This window comes from Cydia pomonella, chromosome 5, assembly GCF_033807575.1.
Source record: "Cydia pomonella isolate Wapato2018A chromosome 5, ilCydPomo1, whole genome shotgun sequence".
Classification (NCBI taxonomy): domain Eukaryota; kingdom Metazoa; phylum Arthropoda; class Insecta; order Lepidoptera; family Tortricidae; genus Cydia; species Cydia pomonella.
Genome location: NC_084707.1, coordinates 6,805,519 through 6,826,601, shown reverse-complemented (window position 1 = coordinate 6,826,601; position 21,083 = coordinate 6,805,519). Strand labels below are relative to the sequence as shown.

The following is a 21,083-nucleotide window of genomic DNA, read 5'->3' as shown; positions in this document are numbered from 1 at the left end:
TGCAATTCGCGGTTGCACGTGCATGACGTCCACTAAGTATTAAACCAACGTAATTATTTTGTTTTGAAAAATTACCTATCTGATACACGTGGTATTAGATATCTATTCGTAATCGTGGATCGACATGCTGTTTTTAATAAATATCTGATATCCGTGATACACGCCGATCCGTAGCTACGGGTTCTTAAGCCCGGCGGTACTAAGATCACGAATTTCACGAACACGGCAAGGTACGTACCTCGTACCTGCGTTCGCGACCGGATTCACGTGACACGCCGTGACCGTGACACGCCGTGACCGTGACACGCCATGATACGTAGCCCGTACCTGCGTTCGTGTGCGGTGCTTCGGGCTCGGTTCCGTTGGATAGGTACTTATCGCACGTCTCGTAGGTTCGACACGCCCGGGAGAAAAATAAATAAGGACTAGGTATTATTGAATTGAGTTACCACTTAGTATATTGAATACGGGACGTTCGGCGGACAAAAATTTACGTGTGAATAAAACTTAAATTGTATTTTTTGCATCGATTTGAATATAATGGTTATATCTAAATAATTTATGGGGTTATCCTGTTTTTTGTATAACCAGCTAATGATTAATAGTCAAAACTAGCGACCTGCTGCAGTAAGTATCATTATAATTATGAACTTAAGCAACGCTGTGCTACTGGTTGTCAGTATTAAATCAAGGGAAGACATTTTTTTCTGTTAAGTATTAATGAAATGAATGTAACATACTTGTAAAAACTTGCTACTATCAAAGAATATAACGTAGCCTAAATATAAACAAGGCAATCCTAATCCAAAGAAACAAAAGGGTAAATTTCTGCAAATCTTCGGTAGGTATGATAAAGGTAATACAGGTAAACAAATTCAACAAAAACACATATACGGGGCCACGGAAAAAAAAGTACGCAGCTGCAGTTCTTATCAGTTTCGGACTTTCGGCACATTAAAGAGTACTGTTTATTTCTAGATTGAAGGCAGGAAGGATGACATATTATTGTTAGAGCGTTTTATTATATGACTAACAAGCTAAGCCAACATACCGGGTTTTTTTTTGTAGATAAGAAGTGCAGTTGCACGTGCAGACAAAGATAATAAGATTTGCGAGCGACTTATTAAAATGAAACAAACAATATACATAAGTAGCTGTGGGCTTTACCTTTTATTCGTGAAGTTGAAAGAAGTGACCGCGATGTTTTGTTTTACAAATTCGTGGTATTTTTTATTTAATCTGGAGGGGGCAGTTTAGAATTTTGAACTCACATTCATTGTCATTAGTTACTCCTGACATCACAGTTGGTCTCCTGACACACAGTGTTGTTGTATTATTTTAGCAACTCGTTTATTAAAGTAGCTATTCATTGTAATTAATGTTTGGTTCTTTTCATTTATTACTCATTAATATTTAAAAAGCCTTACTATTGGAAATAAATTTTAATTAAAAAGTAATGAAACGAAATTAGAGCTATGAATAAAAAATTCATGATAAATATTTATTCGTAGCTCTTAGAGACCGCATCGTATCTTCACTCAACGTCGCGGGCGGACCGAACCGGCGTGTTCTTAAGATACGTGAAGCCGTGATCACGCCTACACGGATCTACACGGATTCACGTACCCTAATTTCACGTAGCCGAATGTCACGTGCGGAACGGACCATAAAACCGTTGCCGTGAATCACGAAACCGGGCGCACGGCTACGGGTTCACGAATCACGGACACGACCGCGAGCCCTAGTTTTTATTCATTTTAATACCAATACTAACCTTTGATTATTTTTGGCTTATTTGTGCTTCTTTTTATGAACATTATAACTGAAACATTAAAATAATAAGTATAGAGGGGGGCGAAGTGTAAGTGCGCCTACATTTCCTTCCTTTCCTTACCTTTTCTTTTTTTTTCCTTTTTACCTTTTTTTGTACGTCTAATCAATCTATCCCTTTACGACCGGTTCGATATAATTATGCAAATTACTTTTAAAAAATCCTGCCCGCAAGTAAATTGTCTTTTCGAGCTCAGACCTATTCCGATCGAATCTGCAGACATTAGCGACACGTTTCAGTACTAAATACCGCAGGTCAGTAGGATCAGTCCGTCGCGAGACTGCTTTGAAGATGGTGGCATTTTTTGATGGGAGCAGTGGCACACGTAAGTTCTTAATTTTGTATAATTTTGGTATCAAACTTGTTATTTAATACTTAATTATTACAGTAAAAGAGTTATGTGTGTTTATTTATCACAAATTAGAGTAACAATAAGTTATTAAGGGGAAACTACATGCTCGTAAAAAAGAAGTGCACGAATTTGTGGGTCCGGCCGTAGCCCGTAAATCGATGGTCATAACTATTTGCAAGTTTTTGTCTATCCGGCTTCTGCGCAGAAAATCAAATCAAAAGAAATAGTCATATGTTTGATAGTTTTATAATACTTTTCGTTTTGTAATGTTAGATTTGTGTTTTTTTTAAAGCGTCCATTAAGAGGCAAAAAATTCCTTAAAATTTGGTGCAATAATGATACGAGTATATCACATATTGAGGAATTATACGATGACCTCGAAGAATTCCCTTATTCGCTTTTTGAATGAATTGAAAACGAAATCAAAGAATCAACGACGAATACGATGAGATGTACCTAAAGATCTGCTGATGGTGACAGACCCAGTGTCACTAGTTAGGAGGAAAGACAACAAATATGTTTTCCTACTGTCTAACTGCTCGGGAACGATCAGCATTAAGGTTGTCAAGAGATGGGAGATAAAGATTCGGTCATACGTGTATGTTACAGCTTCAGAAAAAGTTATGAACTAATAACCCATGGGAGACCTTTTATTAAACAAGGAGATGGACACTGAAACTAAATTCTTTCTTTCTTTTTACATGTGAATGAATCAGTATTCATTTTATGGATATTCGCTTGATTGTGATGCCATAGGCCGTCCTAGGTGCGAAATACTGGATTTACTCGATTTTCGCTTCAAAATCTTAGAAATGTTGGTTAAACCACCAAGAAAACGACGTAGTGAAGCATGTCTGAGGCGTCTGAGTGATGTTTCAGATGATGCTTCTATTTGACGATACCAAATCTCCAACAGCCCGCCAATTTCAGACTGCTTCAGACTGCTTCAGCAGGGCTATTACTCGTTGTATTAAATGCAACGTGTTCGTTACACGTCAAAATAATTTTTTCAAGCATTTCCTTTAGATGTAGTAGAATTGAGAGTACTTTACAATTGTTGATTATTGTTTTTAATCATTCTTTAATCGTTAAGATGTTGATTCTTAAAGAAAATTGTGATAATTATGCTAAATTGAATACTGATTACTTCATATGCTATGCATGTGCAGCATACACATGCATTGTTCTGTAAAATGTTGCGTTTTAGTCATATTATTCTACAAAACTCAATGAATTTGCACGTTCGTGCATTTCCAGATAGTTCCTGAACGTCACTTTCGTGCACGCGATTTTTTTTATGATAAAGGACACTAGGATTTTTTTAAACATTTTATACGCGTATTTTATAACAATTAAAAACTGTTCACATGCATTTTTTATGAATCTTTGCAAAATATTTTTCCCGGCCGTAAAGGGCTATGTAATAATAATCATGTATTTCAGTTTAGGAAGAAGGATTATTAACAAACTGATCTCAAATTCGAACGACTGTCCAACATGGTTTGGCGTTTGGCGCCACGGCGGTAGAAACTAGAAACAGAAACAAAGGCGCGCGCCGATGATTGCGCGCCGGTGACTTGCGTTTGCGCATGAAAGGAGGGGGAGGGTTGCTCAGGGTTCCGCAGGTTCGCGTTTCGGGATTTATGTGTATGGAATGGAACTAATCAAGGATAATGTTGGTGGCATGCGTAGAAAAGGGGTTTTGACCGTAGATAATGTTTTTGTGTTAAAATGGTACAAGTCATCAATTGTTTGATACACGAAGAATCTTTTTATCAATCTAAATTAAGTATTAATTACTTATATATTTAAAACTGCCATATTTGTATTGGTGATGCTCTAAGGAACGTATTTATGACGCTATTTTCGTCACAGCGATCTACTCTCTTTCTAATATGATAACAAATGCCAATTGTACCTATTATTTAAAGCTGTCTCCTCGATACGTATGATCTTTTCGTTTGACATTTGATATCATCGAGTCACTAAATACCAACGTGTTTGTATTTAATGACCCGTCAGTTTACAAGGTCGTCCATTATAATAAATTCTGAATAAAGTATATATATTTATAATACTAAATATATATGTACTCACCAACTATGTAATAAATACAGACTTGCGCAAAAGAACTTACATGGTGTTCGTGGACCTGGAAAAGGCATTCGATAGAGTTCCCCGTAAGGTTCTGTGGTGCGAAGGAAATGAATGCCAGAGAAGTATGTGCGGCTTGTTCAGGCCATGTATGATACGAGTAGAGCCAGTACTCACGTCAGGTCTGAAGTTGGAGTAACCGACAAGATCAATGTGGCAGTAGGTTTACACCAGGGGTCAGCTTTAAGTCCGTATTTGTTCCTCCTGGTTATGGATGCTCTGACATCGAACATACAGGAGGAAGCACCCTGGTGTATGCTGTTTGCCGACAACACGATCACTTAACACATTGAGTGCCAGGAACCCGCTCGGTGGGCGCTCGGTACGTAGTAGGTTTCCTCTACAAAGCGGGAAAACGCTAGAATCGGCTACGCGTGTAGCGCTACGAAAACGTTGGCAGTGAATGCGTTAATGTCCAGAAGAGACTCGGAAAATTGCAAGAAAAGCTGGAAAGTGTGGGACTGAAAATAACCACAACCAAAACGGAGCACAGTATGTTCTGTGATTTCGGTGGTCTATCCAGTTTTTCCCATATTGCCTTAGATGGTCTGTTCCGACTTCCGGTACCTTGGGTCATTGATCTAAAGTGACGAAAGATAAAGGAGAATGAAAGAGAAAAACATGTTGTGCTGATCCCACATAACGTGTTATCTACCTCGTCATTGGATAAAATGTAAAATATTATTTTAGTGTTATCTTTGTGCTCTACACAGCGCATTGTCCTGCTCCAATGGTCGAATGGATGGATTAGCGTGAAAATCAACATTTTCCCGCGCAACCCCAAACTTGTAATACTTATTACGTCGGCGTATCGTTTACAAAGTACGTACCTTCTAATCTATTTACTGATTCAATAGTCGGTCCCTCTGTCGGCGGTAAACAAATACAACGGTAGTTGGCCTGGGCACCGCCTTTGTTGCCTCTAAATAAAATAATGAACTGTATATTTAAACGATGACCATGCATATTTCTAACAATTACTCTCTTATTATTAAGGTTTAGAACCAGGATTATAAAGTAATAAAACAAGCGATTGTCAACTTTCTACCATGGTAATAGTGATCAACGTGCATGTTAAGGGTTCGTGGTTTTGCTATAAGTGGATATTAAAGAAGCTATGATAGTTCTGAAATTTTATTAAAAAGTGATACGGCGGCGTGCTTGGGTAATTGAGGTTCATCAGTGGCAAAAAATCATATCTAATGGAATTTTAATAGAATATTACATATTATTAGGCAGAAGTATGCGGCCTACTGTAGTCAATCGTGTGAAATAAAGTGTAATGTAGCTGAAAATTGTAAATCTGGAAATGAAAATGTAAGGTAATCTAATACAAACTACCGGGTGATGCCTGTAACAGGAGCAATAAATTAAAGTATGTTCAGTCAAGGTATTAAATATCGACACGGACAAAGTGCCAAAAATATGTACACACTACTTTAATGTATTGACACTTTGTAGGTGTCGATACTTAAATACAGCCTATTATACTCCAACTGAACAACATTTGTTCAGCTACATTTACAAATAACTTACGTTTTGGTTTCAATTATACTTTAAAGTTTATTCTAATAGGTATGTAATGTATTGCGAAATTTGTTATGTTTAAAACGTGACGAGCAACGTGAAATACACTGATGATAGCGATTGAAAATAATATTTAATTTGTATGTAAAAAGGAAAATAAAAAGACTTCATAATTTTTAAAGTGATTAATCAAAGGTTACGTCGTTTGAGGAGTACAATATATGTTTTAATTATTTGTTATAAAGAACATGGGTCAAATAGCCATATGTCATTCTAAGAGGTCATTGTCATTTAGTCCTGTGTCGAAAGATGGCAGTAAATTTAATTGACTGCAAAATTTACTTTATCAATACGCCTCTATCCTCAATTTTCTTTGCTATTACGGAAAATGAATATGTAGAGTAACTAAATAAACATCTCGTATAGCCTGAAAAACTGCAAATTAAATACAAAAGTCAATTCTTTCCTAGATTAATAATTGACCCTGTAAGTCCAAAACAAACTGCCCCGGGACCTCGGCCATAAATTCAGGGGTCCTTTGTAATGAGCGGATTACCATACAAATAGGATCAGGCTGGTGATTGGGCGCGGCGCCCCGCTGGGCACTTTGAAAGCGCCGCCGTTTCGCGGGTCCGGTTTTTGAAATGTGAATCGGTTCGTGTGATAAAAGTTTTGTTTCAATATCGAGTTAATTGTCTTTTAATCACATCAACTGGTAAATGACATCTTGTTTGTGTAAAAACAAATGAGAAAGTTGCATTTTATCCACATGTGGGGCAAAGTAATCAGATGCAAATTTTGAGTTCTTTTCTTATGTTAGCTGGTGGAAATGACTGTTAAATGTTCATTTTGAACGATACATTTTTTATTACGTTTATTTGGATTTTTGTTACGTTGGTGAGGTGAAAATATTTGTGTTTCACTCGGAGGCAAAGTTTGTTTAACCCTTGTGCCTTGAAACCCTCGCAATTCTCAAGATTCCACTTTTCGAACCACTCGCTACACTCGTGATTCAATTTTGCAATCTTTTGCAACTCGATCAATCGAAATCAATATTATTGCAGCACAAGCGGTTAAACAAACAACTTTGCCATCTTGTAAAACGAATACATAACTATAAAATTTCCGTGAATATATATAGAGAGAAAGGTGGAAAATCCAATTAAAAATTCCACAAATTGACCTCAGGCGTAATATATAGGCATATTTATAAGACTTTCCAAATTAATGATATTATAGATGATTCGAATTTCGAATTGAAATTTGTTTGCTTCATCGGACCATAGCTATCCAAGGCATTTGCAATTAAAAAGTGTGGTAGGTCGAATTTCTATGAAGATATGAAGTTTATAATGTCACCACTTCACTTTGCTCTGTCCTTGTCGGTGAAAGTTAGCTTAAACGATTCGTAATTAAATGTCATTCTCTTAATATTGATGTTTCATCCTACTTAACATTTAATGGCGCTAGTCGCATATGCAGCTGTTATGTTCAGCCAAGGTATGGTTGGACCAGACCGACGCAGCGTTACGTGTATCGTACACTTTATTTATATTATGTGATTTTAATTTGGTCTTTATGTTGTATTTTATTTGTTCCTAGGTGCCTATTTTATTATATCTCTTTCTTCTTTTGTCTGTTACCTTCCGTGATTCTTCTCACTTGATGGTCTCATCGGAAGATTAGCGCTGGAAGTCACCAGTAACATTCTGAGATGAGGCCATTTCGTGGTATACATAATAGAATAATAATTACATATTATAATAGAATAGAATATGTTTTTATTCGTAAAAACAAACGAGACAAATTACATATTATAATAAAAACATAGAAGGAATAAAGAAAGAAACAAGAATCCGGCGAATCGGAAACTAACCACCTTATGTGCTTATGACAGCAATACATGATATGATCTATTATTTTGTTTTTATTATAATATGTAATTGTGTTTATGAATAAAAAAATATTCTATTATATTCTGACTATAGATTTACAAATAAGTAGCTACAGAATAACAAGCAGACTGAATATAAAATAAGTAGAGAAATCCGTGTGAGTAGCAGTAGATAAAGTCAGTAATTTGTCATATCATGTATTGCTGTCATAGGCACATAAGGTGGTTAGTTCCCGATTCGCCGGATTCTTGTTTCTTTGGATGAATTATTATTTTATTATTATTGCACTATAGGACTTAACTACAATTGCCTAATAATCGGTTCGATTCATATTTTCAAGGAAACGTTATTTTATTTAATAGATACAGTAAAGCCACGAATTTCCATAGTTTTGTTTGATTTTCTGTAACTGAAAAAATCCGGCGAAACAAGAATCTGGCGAATCGGGAACTAATTCATAAGGTGAATGCGATGAACAGCCATGAACCCTGCAAAGGCACTGCAAATTACAGTTCCATTCTTAATAACTACAATTCTTCTATAAATAGTGAAATAGGAAGAGGAAAATAACCTAGAATTATTCCATTAATTACGGAAACCAAACATCCATAATTTTGTAATTATGGAATAATATTATCCCACGAGACATGCACCCATACATATTGCGCGTGCGTCGGCGTCCATTGAGATAAAACTGCATTCTGCACTTACTCAAATAGACTTGACTGTTTCAACAGCAACGCTAGTTAGCTTAGGGTTGTCGCACTGATTAATAAATAAATATTATAAGGACATTCTTACACAAATTTACTGTCCCACGGCAAGCTCAAGAAGGCTTGTGTTGTTGGTACTCAGAGAACAATATATATAATATACAAATACTTAAATACAGAGAAAAAATCCATGACTCAGGAACAAATATCTATATATCAGTAACTGATGGGCTATGTAGGTACCTATGCGCGCTAGGTACATTTGACGAACATATTGTAGAATAGGGTGCCTTGTCAAGATGACAATGGTTTATCGAATAAGACCAAATGAAGAGAGAAAGACCAAATGAAAAGACCAAAGAAAAAGGATAAGTGAGCTGTAGACCCCGCGAACGGTCATGGCTCCGCCATTTTGAAAAAAAATCCGAATACTGAATCGACAAAAGACTATTTATTTCTTAGATTTGGTTGAGAACTGCTAACTGTAGGCGAGAACATCCAGACGTAAGAAAGTATTTTTGTGCTAGCTGAAACGGAGACCTTCCCTAACGCTCGATCAATTATTATTGTGATTTCTTTCTTCCAAATTGTATTTATATTATTTAACATATACCTACTTTCAATATTAATGCCATTATTTAACAGTACCTATGTCGGTTTTCTTGATAGTGAAGATGAATCCCAGAAAATATTCACTCTTAAGAGTCCGTCTAAGCTAACATAAAAATTTGACAGTGATTATGACATTGCCACACTTTGATGGCAAATACTGCGCAGAATTAGCTTGGTCCGACCCTAATATAAAATATGCAATTAATTATGTACATAATGAATTCTTTAAGATTTTATTCAGATAATTATAATTAAGTATTCAAATTATCATAAGAAATATAAGTTAAGATGGCGTAACACTTCCTAGTTTCACATAAACCCGCGCCTAACTTTATTAGGTACATGTATAGATAATAACTATGAAATAGCTTTTCCTTAGGACATAGTGCCGCTGACAACCCTTCAAAATAAATCAAAAGTGATAATATATTGGAGCCGCTGAGTGAGACGATGTTTTGAGATTATAAATTCTAGTTAGGTCCAGTCTGTAACTACGTAGTAAGTTAATAACTATGAGTTATGCTTGCTCCCAGCCGGTCGTTGACAATCACCAAATCGTTAGTGAATAAGTAAGCTTTAGTTCAAGGTACTCTTTTTCGCAATATAGGGCCGGACCCACTGGTTTTGGTTGCGTTGCGTTGTTTCGTCGCGAGCGTCGTCGACATTTTACATATTTTTTTAAGACATGCCTTATTAAATGCGTTGCGACTTGCGAGTCTTGCGACGACGCGACACAATATAATTAATGCAACGCAACGCATTACTGGAGCACCTATCATACTGAGGTTTATGAGAACTTGTGCCGAATTGGAAAATACAGTTGGAAATACTTAGGTCTAATTTTTGGATTTTTAAATATACTAGTATCTTCGACCTCAGTATCTGTACAAGCATACAGCGCTTTTTAATTGACTAAATTTATAATAAAATTGTAATTTAGCTTATTATCTTAGGCAGGCAATCACCAAAACTTTTTCGGGAAACTATAAGTTAATCACTATAAGTTTTTCGGTAACTTTTAGGTATTTGTTCAGTGATATTCTAGAAAATATGAATGTTTTATAAGTTTAAAACATTTACCTGCTTACCCAATAGGCACACATTTACAATAAGTATAGAAATACTACTAAAAGCTTGTACACGTTCTTTAATTCCTATAAAAAGTCTAGCTGTCATATTTAACAGTAACAACTCTATAACTAAATACTTCTCATTTACAAGTTTTTCGTAGAATATATTTTACTAAAGATAATCAGCGAAGGCATCATACTGTGAATAATTTGCTTGCATATATTATATGCGAATGAGATAATACAAACATGATCAACAAGTTAACACTCTTAATCTTCCACGGAATACTATTAAAGTACAAGACATCTGCTCAGCGCCACCCTGGCCCCAATTCTCTTATAAAACATAAAACTAAAACAGTAATGTATTTACTTATTCTCATTAACCTGTCTCATAATAAAAGTCACCCGACATGCGGCATTATCATAAAATATCCCCTTAAAAACTCTCGACAAGTATTTTTCCCCGTTCCGTAAATTGCGTCTATGAAAATACTCTGATCCGGTATCAATAAACGCAATTACGGCTCATTAAAACAAATCGATTGTGTTAAAAAATCGCGCGTATCGAGTAATTGAAGTACGTGTAGGGAGGCGGAGCCTCTGCCTTGGAGGCGTAGGGAGGGCCGCGCGCCGCGATGGTCGGAGGGCCGGAGGCCAGTCGCTCGGCACTCGGCGGACTCGGCGCGCGTCGCGCGAATATTCGCACACGGAACAGTGACTGCAAAATACTTGTGCGAAACCGGATTTTTGAGTGGCGGTGGACATGTGACCGGGATGGATTTGGAAACTCTGTAACAGTGCCTTATTTGAAAAAAACAAGAAGACAAATCTTGTTTTGATGTTTTTTTATGATATTTAATCAAAACAAATAAAATAAAAAACTTCTTAATCGTTTAAAACCATAGTATAGTTGTGATAAAATCCGTCCAAAATAAATACTCGCAATGTCCGCAAACTAAAATGCAAAAACAAATGACAGCCGGTCGGTTGGAACAATTTGAACGCAAGCGGTCGACTTCTGAATTTGAAAATGGATCTGACGACAAGGCGAGGCGAGGAGGAGGCGGGGGGAGGGGGGTGTGAGGTCACGAAGCAGGAGGTGAAGAAGACCAGCTCGTTCAGCATCAGGAACCTGATGGGGGATTCCGACGGCGCGAGCAACAGCGAAGGTAAGTCGGATTCCGCGGAAAACAGGAGAAACCTACTTTGCATTTTAATGAGTCCTGATTATTGTTAATAGAAAATACCAATAATCTTTCAACCTTAATTAGTACATTGCATTTCTACGCATGATGCGATCACGTGAAGTAAGAACTATAAGGATGTATAATTTAAACTCTTAGTATGGAAAGATGCCAACGGTTGATTAAGTAAATTAAATTAAATAAATAATTAATTTTGTAAAAGTGATCATTCAGCTCAAAAATGGGTTATACCATCCAAAGGGTTCTGTCAAACGACTTCGTCAGTAGAAAAAGGCGCAAAACTTAAATTTTGCGACCATAACCCTTCTCGCCCACATTTTTTTGCCCCTTTTTTTCTACTGACGGAAATGGCTTCACAGACTAGGTATATATTTTTATTTTAATAGGTATATTTAAAAACGCAAAATCAATTTTACGAAAACTTTAATTAACTTATAAATACGTAATGGTAACGGTTTTTAGGGTTCCGTAGCCAAATGGCAAAAAACGGAACCCTTATAGATTCGTCATGTCCGTCTGTCTGTCCGATTATTTATTATTGTTAATACTGCAGAGGAGGTTGGGTTATTGCGGACACCTAAAGGAAACTTTAATCAAAGCCAAATTGTAAGTAGTAATCTGTCTCGTTTCATTTAAAAGTAAACTTTGGACATTCCTCTAAAAATCTACTATGGAAGGTAGAGGTAAGGAATGCAATCTCCATAGGCAGAACTGATGCAAAAGTCAGTTATAAATAATAGTTCCAAATCTCTCCAGAGTAGCGCTAGAGTAGCTAAGAACCTAGGCGTTATTGACGGAGTGACGTGCGCTGTTTATGATTTGATTTTTTTTAAAGTATTCTAGGTATTGCAGCGCCACCTATTTAAGGTTTTTTGATGATACTTTTTGGTATATGGAGATTCCATTCCTTACCTCCACCTTCCATACAATCTACGTTAATAATTAACTGTTACTAACCAACAAGTAATAAATATACATTATCTTTGATATGTGGTAACATAGAGTCAGAACAAATTTTGATAGCCCAGCCTGTGTAAGTGTTACGTAAACGTCATAATTTCATAGAAGTTTGACGTTTGAAATAACACTATCAAAACTGCTGCCAACTTAGCTTGGTCTGACTCTAGCTGCCTACTTTTTTATTGATTATTCGCAATATGTATCTATAGGTTGCATAATTTTCAGCTCTCCGTCGGCAATTTATTTTACGTTTCTAATTCTAGTATGTAGAGTAGTAGAGTCAGACCAAGATAAGGCAGCGATTTTGACAGCCGAGACAGTGCAAGTGTTATTTTAAATGTCAAACTTCTATAAAATTATGACGTTTACTTAACACTTCCACAGGCTCTCAAAATCACTGCCAACTTAGCTTAGTCTGCCTCTAGTATAAGTTTGAACCTGGTTATACGTAGGTCACTAGATAAGTTTTGCTTTAGACAAATATGAAACAAAGAGGTAGCCAGCCTATCATATATACTTTTAAAAACTATATTTGCATAGATATTGTTTGGCGGGGAAACATTTACATTATTTTTTAAACTTACTTATTAAAAAATAGATTTAAACTTTGAAAATGTCGGCGTGGGATAGAGAAGACATTAAATATATATTTTAAAAAGCAGATTTCAAAAGAAAGTAAATGTTTTCCCGCCAAACATTGTCTATTGAAATATAGCTTTTAAAAGTAGGTAGGTAGGTCAAAGTGTCAAAAATATGTATACACGGGCCATAAGATCGTGTATACATATTTTTGGAACTTCGATCATGTCGATGTTTTCAGACGTGACTGCATATGTGATAGGCTTCTTTGTTTCATATTTGTCTATTACATATTCGAGCGATAGAGAGGCGGATAAAGACATTTTGTTTTCGTGTTTAGCGGTAGGGCCAAAGTTTTTTGATTTTCAGGATTTTCATTAAAAGGCGAATAACGTCCGAGCTACAATGAAACATGACAGCATCACCGCCTATCACAATAATTTTATAGTGATTTTAATGACTTGACTAACGACTCTGACAAAGTAACAACAATTTCCTTGGAGCCGTGACACCTGACAGCCCATAAATGTATGTTTATGATCGCAATTACGGGCAATATAGCAGAAAGGTTTTGTGGGTCAAATCGTTTTAATTTATTATGTTTTGTTGCTAAATATGTTAGCTAATTATTGTTCTTATGCAAAGTTATTAGTAGTTAATTTTATGGTAAATTGACACGTGTAAAATAGCGTTTATTTTAGCTTGCCATGTTTATTTCCGCCTCTTTTGAATGTAAATAATAATTTTGTAATGAAATAAAATAATACTTCACTACACCAGGCACCTTATAAAACAAAGTCCCCCGCGTCTCACTGTGTGTGTATGTTCGCGATAAACTCGAAAACTACTGAACGGATTTTCATGCGGTTTTCACATATCAATAAAGTGATTCTTCAGAAAGTTTAAGTGTATAATTTGTTAAGGTTATAAGTAGCCCTTGCGAAGTCGGGGCGGGTCGCTCGTTTACAATACCTAGATTTATACCTATCCAACTCTAAATCAATTAAAAAAGTTAAAAATTATTTCATATTAAATAATTACGACTATATTTTGTAAACATATATTTGCTTTGTTATATAAATTAGTTTAATAAGTCCGAACCCTTGCTGTAATTAAGCCATTCATGACTTTAGCAGTAAGTAAACATAGAACACTGCGAATTTTTTAAAATTAATTGGAACTAAAAAAAAGACGCATAAAAAACATTTTTCTCGTCAAAACTAAAAGTGATAGTTTAGGTTCAGTAATGCCATCGCTCTTTCTGTATTATAATATGAAGTAGATTGTAGAGCGAGAGTAAAAAACAATATGCTTCCCATATATATAAAAAAAACAGACTTTTAAATATAAATATGGACACCGTCAGTATAAAATCATCTAAAGCGAGAGTAAAAAACAATATGCTTCACATATATAAAACAAAAAACAGACTTTTAAATATAAATATGGACACCGTCAGTATAAAATCATCTTTATTTTTAGAGCAGAAAGAACATAGCAAAATGTATTATTTTTCTATATAACAAACTCATAATGATAATTAAATTTATCCATGTACCGTCTATTCCGGTTATTGTACTGCAAAGCCATCTGCCATCTAGAAAAAAACCCGCATTTCAAAGTGTGAAGCCGATAAAACTACAAGCTAATTACGATTACGCAACATTTTTCACTTCAAGCAGTTCATTACCCTATCCGGCATCAACCCAATTTACCACTAAACTCACCTGTCCCAGTCTACCCCCATCGGGTACTATACACGACGATAATCACGAAGCATACAGACAAAGCAAATTAAATCTTAATTTGAACAGTTTAAGGTTCCGTTTTGAAAAGTAAAAGAACACGTCGGTCGAGTCTGATTAAATTCTACTAACAATTGAATTTCAATCTTAAGTTGTAGAGTTTATGTTATAGTTTTGATTGGACTTGGAATCGGGCTAATCGAGTAGCGGGATGTAGTCCAATTTAGTTCAGGAAACAACTACTTATGGAAGTTGTGACGTCATAGGCTGGTACGGTTCGCTCGAGGATTAGTTTGATGGTCATTTTTATTGATAGTTTATTCGGTTTGATTTTATGTTCTATACATTTGATGAGAGGTACAGTCAGCATCATTTATGTGACGAGGCGTCAAAAGTATCTACCAATCTTTAACCAAAAGAGATTCTTTTCTCTATAATATGAAATAATAGGAGCGTGATAGATATTTTTAATGCAAAATGTAAGTAATAGATTGAAATTTACCTTTATCGTCGCCTATTGTTGTCCAGGGGTATTGCTTTTTCAGTCCAAGGAATTTAATGTTTTTCAACTCAATGAAAGCAAAATTTGTCAGTGGGGCATATTTTCACTTCATTATAGTTATTCATATTCATATTATTATTAATTTCAAGTATTTAATGTCCTGAACGGGTCGAACGCGATTAATTAAGGGATGGGCATTATATATGTGCCAAACGCTAGAGTTTAAAGTTTTAAAGTTTGTTTATTTATAGCTAGATTCACGCTTCACAGCCGCCAGAAAGGCGTCAGGCAGATGCCATATTCGTGAAAATTACCTTTATTAATTATTTTCGAGATTGGTAAGAAATTAAGAATAACCTAATACTTATTTCGATTTTCTTTACTTTATTTACAATGCTTTTTGTAAATAAAGTAAAAAAAAAAAATTAATAAGCTTTCTACAGCGTATTTTTGATACGACCACATAATCAAAGGGCAGTTAGTTTAGGCTGTAATTAACACACTTTCATAAGTTTTATAAAAAATGGACGTCTTGTATTTTTTCATACAAAATAATTCAGCAACAATCGTGACGTCACAACTGTCACAAGTGATCATGATGTACGAAATATATCGCCGCTCGAAAAAAAATGCAAAAATTAATTATGCTCTGGTAGTGAAGACTAAACTAAAAAAAACTTTCAGAATTGTTTTATAGCACTAAAATGATTAACACCTTAAATGATTGACAAATCAGAATCGGCGGCTATTTTTGACTAGCTGAACAGATCTTTACGAATTAGATGTGTATGTGTATTGCATTGTATAGCTAATTAGGGTTCCGTAGCCAAATGGCAAAAAACGGAACCCTTATAGATTCGTCATGTCCGTCTGTCTGTCCGATTATGTCACAGCCACTTTTTATTAAATACTGCGGAATGGAGTATCGAGACAAACCATTGTGGTTTACCGATACTTTTTGATCAAATATTATGTAATTGTGATTTATCTGTAATAAATAAATAAATAAATAAAATATACTCCAGAAATACATCAAATTAAATGCAATGACATACGGCCCGATTCGAAGAATGATTAAGACACGTTTAAGTTCTTGGAAATATCTTTAAAAGATCGATAACTAAAAGACGTCAAAATTGACGTTTATTTCGATTCCGCTGTGATCCCAATAAGATCTATCTACGATATTTCTAACGTCAAAGTTCCATTGGTTGTCTGAATCGAGCTGCTTTTATCAAATACGACATAGAAACGGTATCTAAATGAGAACTTATCTAAACCAGAACTTATCGTTATCGTATCTTATTCCTCGAATCGGGCTGACAATAGAAAATATTATACACATTTTTTAGCAAACTTGTTCGCGTCTTTCCTGAAGATATTACCAATTTAAGGGGATCTAAAACTAATTTTTACACGGCACCTTTACAGGCGGGATAAATTTTTTTCAGTACTTGATGCTCAAATAAGGAAAACGGGACATCAATATATCAGAGTCGTTAACTTTTAGTGTATTGTCCACAGAAGTGACTTTTTTCTAAAATATGTTCGACCAAACCAAAAAAGAGGTGTTGCCTTACATTAAATGAGGTAGTTCTGTTTTTTATACATATATATTGATAGTGATGAAATAGTAATGACAAATCCAAATTTTGACCTCGAAAGCCCTTTGGATCATTGTGTGTATAATATACAGTACAGCGAGGAAAATTGTTATAACTCGTATCTCTTGTATATCTTTGATGAATCAGGATTGTGCTCTGAATCCACAGCACTCCTTTTGGGGCCAGCGTGTGTGGTAGCATTTCTTCGTCAACCTGATCAGGCCGGTCGAAATTGTCATTTGATGGTGGATTATCAATGAATGGTTTTTCAATGCCGGTCCTGTATATTCTCGCACTATTGACCATTGCTGTAGTTGCAAACAGCTGAGCATTTGAGTCCGGCTTTCCTGCAACCACAGCTGCTGGTATAACCTTTTTTGAGTTACAGTTAGTTAAAAAATGTACAAACCTTTGAGAAGCCGTACATTATGAACTATTTAGCTTAGGTACTAAGAAAAAATTATAGTCAATTAATTGCAAATTTATTCTTCTTAAAAGTGTGCATAGTGACTTTTGCCGTAACTCCAGATTTTGGTGGAAAAAAAATACAACAATTGAAAAAAGTCCTAAAATTTTATCGATTTTCATGTACTTTTCAATGATCCCAAGGGCTTTTGAGGTCGAAAACTTGTATTTGTTAATACCATTTTATCGCTAGCAACATATTAAAAAAAAGTGGCTGTGACATAATCGGACAGACAGACGGACATGACGAATCTATAAGGGTTACGTTTTTTGCCATTTGGCTACGGAACCCTAAAAACAGAACTACCTCATTTGTGGTTAGGTAAAATGTACCAATTCCATGGGCTAGTTTCAAGCCGTTTTAATTTTATTGCTTTATTTAAACGAAAATCCGATAACCTTGTCCGACCTTGTTTGGTACTATGGTAACGAGCGAGTAAAACGAATCGATTCGAGAATCGATAGCGACTCGATTGTGACAACGATTCAGTATTTGTACCGCGGTACCGGTTTTCATTAATTTGTCATATTTTGTGTCACACGAACTCATTGCCAAAAAGCCGGTTCCATACAATTGAGGTACGTTCTTGCTTTAAACCATATTTAAATTACGCGTAACTTGGAATAAACTTATAATGTACGTAACATCTAATACATCTGTGTGTGGACCTAGTTTTCGTTGCTAAAAATGTTTATACAAAGAAATTAAAGTGAATATAAGTTTTAAAGTTATACTCGCTCTTACCATTAATACCTTTTAAATAAAGTACGCTGTAATTTTACTTTCCTCATAGATTAATTTTAACAGCGAACATAATTGTATTTGGTAATTCCACCAACGTATATTCAATTACAATAAAATTACTCGCATTTGCGTATTTTTTAACCGCCAGCATGTATGTAGATATGCACATTTCCATAATAATTTATAGGCGTGATATCGATAAGCCGTATGGATATCAAGTTACAAGTTCTCTTACGCCGTTTAAGACACGTGTCATTAAAAGACAGGTGGTATAGGAGAGTGTAGGAAACATGGGTTGTATTTTGCGTAGTCCTGTAGTGATGTCCTGTTCATGGGAACGTGCCCGGGTCAGTTAAACATCACCATTATATTTTGACCTATTCTCATTTGTATATATTTAATTATAGTAGGTACCTTTTTCAAGTAAAATGTACTTACGCATTTAAAATGACTGTCACTTACAAGGTGCAACGAAAATAATGGGGATATTCAGTATCGTGTTCTGATTAGGAAAAAGTGGAAAAAAATGACGAGAAAAAAAATCGACCCATTAAAATATTTACTTGTTTACCGTTCAGAACAGGGTGCTAGCGAACCGCGAACATTGAAATGCGAAGATCATGTATCTCTATCGCTCGAGCGGGCATGACGAAGACGAAACATGACGACATACGTTCTGTTTTGTTTAAGATGGAAATTACTATGATGGTTCCTAATAATAATAGATGGCACCCAAAAATAAGAAAATGTTAATAACAGGCTAAGTATATTAATGTCAGGAATTTCACTTGCATTACTTAAGCGAAATAACTGTTAAGTATTTTTACATGATAATAATTATTATAATTTTTTACAAATATTTCTAGGAAAATTTCCATTTCTTTAAACATCCTTCAATGTTCTGGAGAATTATAAGTGGCTCTGTGAGATGTAGACATCGAAAACCCCCATGACTTCACAATTAAAAAAAAAAAAACAAATAACTGAATAGACAAAAAAATTGTATATACATAATTATCGGGTCTCCTATCTCCTCACCAAATTTCACGAGAATGGGTTATGGAATGCGACCTATAGAGGAGAACATAGTGTTCGGACATACTAAAGCATATTGCTCAACCATGTTTCTAGGTACATTTACGGTGACATAACCTAGAAAAAAAATATAACCGTTTTGTTTCAACATGGGATCAAATTTAACGTTCTCTAGTTTGAGGGAATACCCAGCACATCACTTCATCAAATATGGACATATTTTGCGTAAGAACGTTTTTGCGCGTTACAATTTGTTATGATATGGGCAAGAAAGCAGTAAATACATTATCGTGGCATCCATCATCTATTGTTACGTACACGGAACGTTAAACAGTGACCTTTTTGTGGGCGGATGGGGACTTTGTTGTGACGTTATTATGACTATCGATAAACTTGTTAGTATGAAGCAAAACATAATCATGGTGATATATTATGAAAAATTACCACAATTATTTGAATCTAATGAGTATTTATAAAAATACTAAACCTTTTTTCAAAAATTAAAAAAGAAAAAAAAAAATTATTGTATTTGTGTAACATGCACTGTGAATATTCGTAGTGTTTATCTAGTTCTCATGTCAACTTCGATGACGCGCAAATTTGTCAAATCTAACCTTTAATAACATGACCTTATGAGTCAAGGCACGCATCAATTGTATATTACAGATCAACTTACTCGCTTATTCATAAACGTCTACTAAAGTTGACAAGCCGCTAATAATCGTTTGTCCCTTTCCATCATACCAATACGTCAGAAAGGGACAAACGTTTATTAGCGGCTTGTTAACTTTAGGTACTAGTCGTTTATGAATAGGGGTTTAGTCTTTCAGCAAGGCTTGGACCTTCTATGATTACTAGGTGACGATATACATACTTATATAGATAGATACATACTTATGTGTAGATACATAAAAACATCCATAACATATGAACACACAAGTAAATACCCTTAGCGGGATTCGAACCTGGGACCTCCTGTGTCGTAGGCTGAGTTACTAGCGACTGGGCTAGGAGGCCGTTAGAAACTGAGGACCTACCGCGAATCACGTTCGACGTGTTGCCTCTCTGTCGCACTTGTAAATTTGCACGTAAGTGTGACAGGGAAGCAACATGTCGAACGTAGTTTGCGGTAGGCCCTCTGATCACAGGCCGCGTAGACAACGTGCTAATAGTTATCGTTCCGTAGTGTATCGTAATCATCTTTCTCTATCATTGTCGTACTCATGTGGAAGAGTGATAGAGAGAGATAACTACGATACGCTACGCTACGCTACGATACGATTTGCACGTTGGCTTCGCTGCCAGAGTATATAAATATAAGACATACTGTCAATCTCAGAATAGAAACTCGCTACAACAAACACGTTAAAATCTATCAAGACAATTGAAATGTAAGCTATGCCACAGATACAATACTATTCATTCTACATACTCATGAGCAAATTACCCTTCATCGTCACAAAGTTGAATAAAAAGTGTTTGCTGCTAAACAATAATCTAATTACCTACATATAATGCCCTATGTCCAACCGAAGTCATATCCATCAAAGGAGCTATAATGCGCTTTAACATCCTACATTAATTACAAAGACGTAACTTACAACATTGCCTACATTTTTTAGAACATCTGTTCCTTTGCGTGTTCTAACCATCGTAATATTGACTGTCAGGTCTTCATTACCACTAATGCTTGTGTCTTCCCTTGCATTTCAATTGATCGTACACCCAGCAACATATTTTAAAGATTATACTAACCTCTATATCTATACACTTAAGGTTCACAATAAATGTTGCATACTGTCCCTTAATTACAACTTCATAAAATGTTCTTTTTCATACATCATAATCGCATGGTGAGCTATAATGAGAAAGTGTAGCGAAATTTATAAGTATATGAATCGGCTTACTTATGTATCAGCTTATTAAATGTACTAGCACCTCTTTCGATTTATATCGTGCTATAAAAACTTCATTAAGTACTCGTTCGTGAGTGGAGTAAATGAGTTTGAAGTGGGTGGATATAGAATCTATTGAAATGGATCTGCGGTGCAACGGTGCATTCATTTGTTTAACTGAAATTATAGGC

The 21,083-nt window shown here is 35.4% G+C and overlaps 1 protein-coding gene across 1 annotated transcript in view; it reads left to right on the top strand.

The window, feature by feature from the left end:
* The first annotated feature begins 10,743 nt into the window (after positions 1-10,743).
* Positions 10,744-21,083, top strand: part of LOC133517579 (homeobox protein aristaless-like) — a 123,255-nt gene continuing 112,915 nt past the window's right edge. The window contains 1 exon segment of the mRNA XM_061850902.1: positions 10,744-11,326. Within this exon segment, the coding sequence (XP_061706886.1) occupies positions 11,188-11,326 (139 nt within the window). The 5' untranslated portion in view covers positions 10,744-11,187.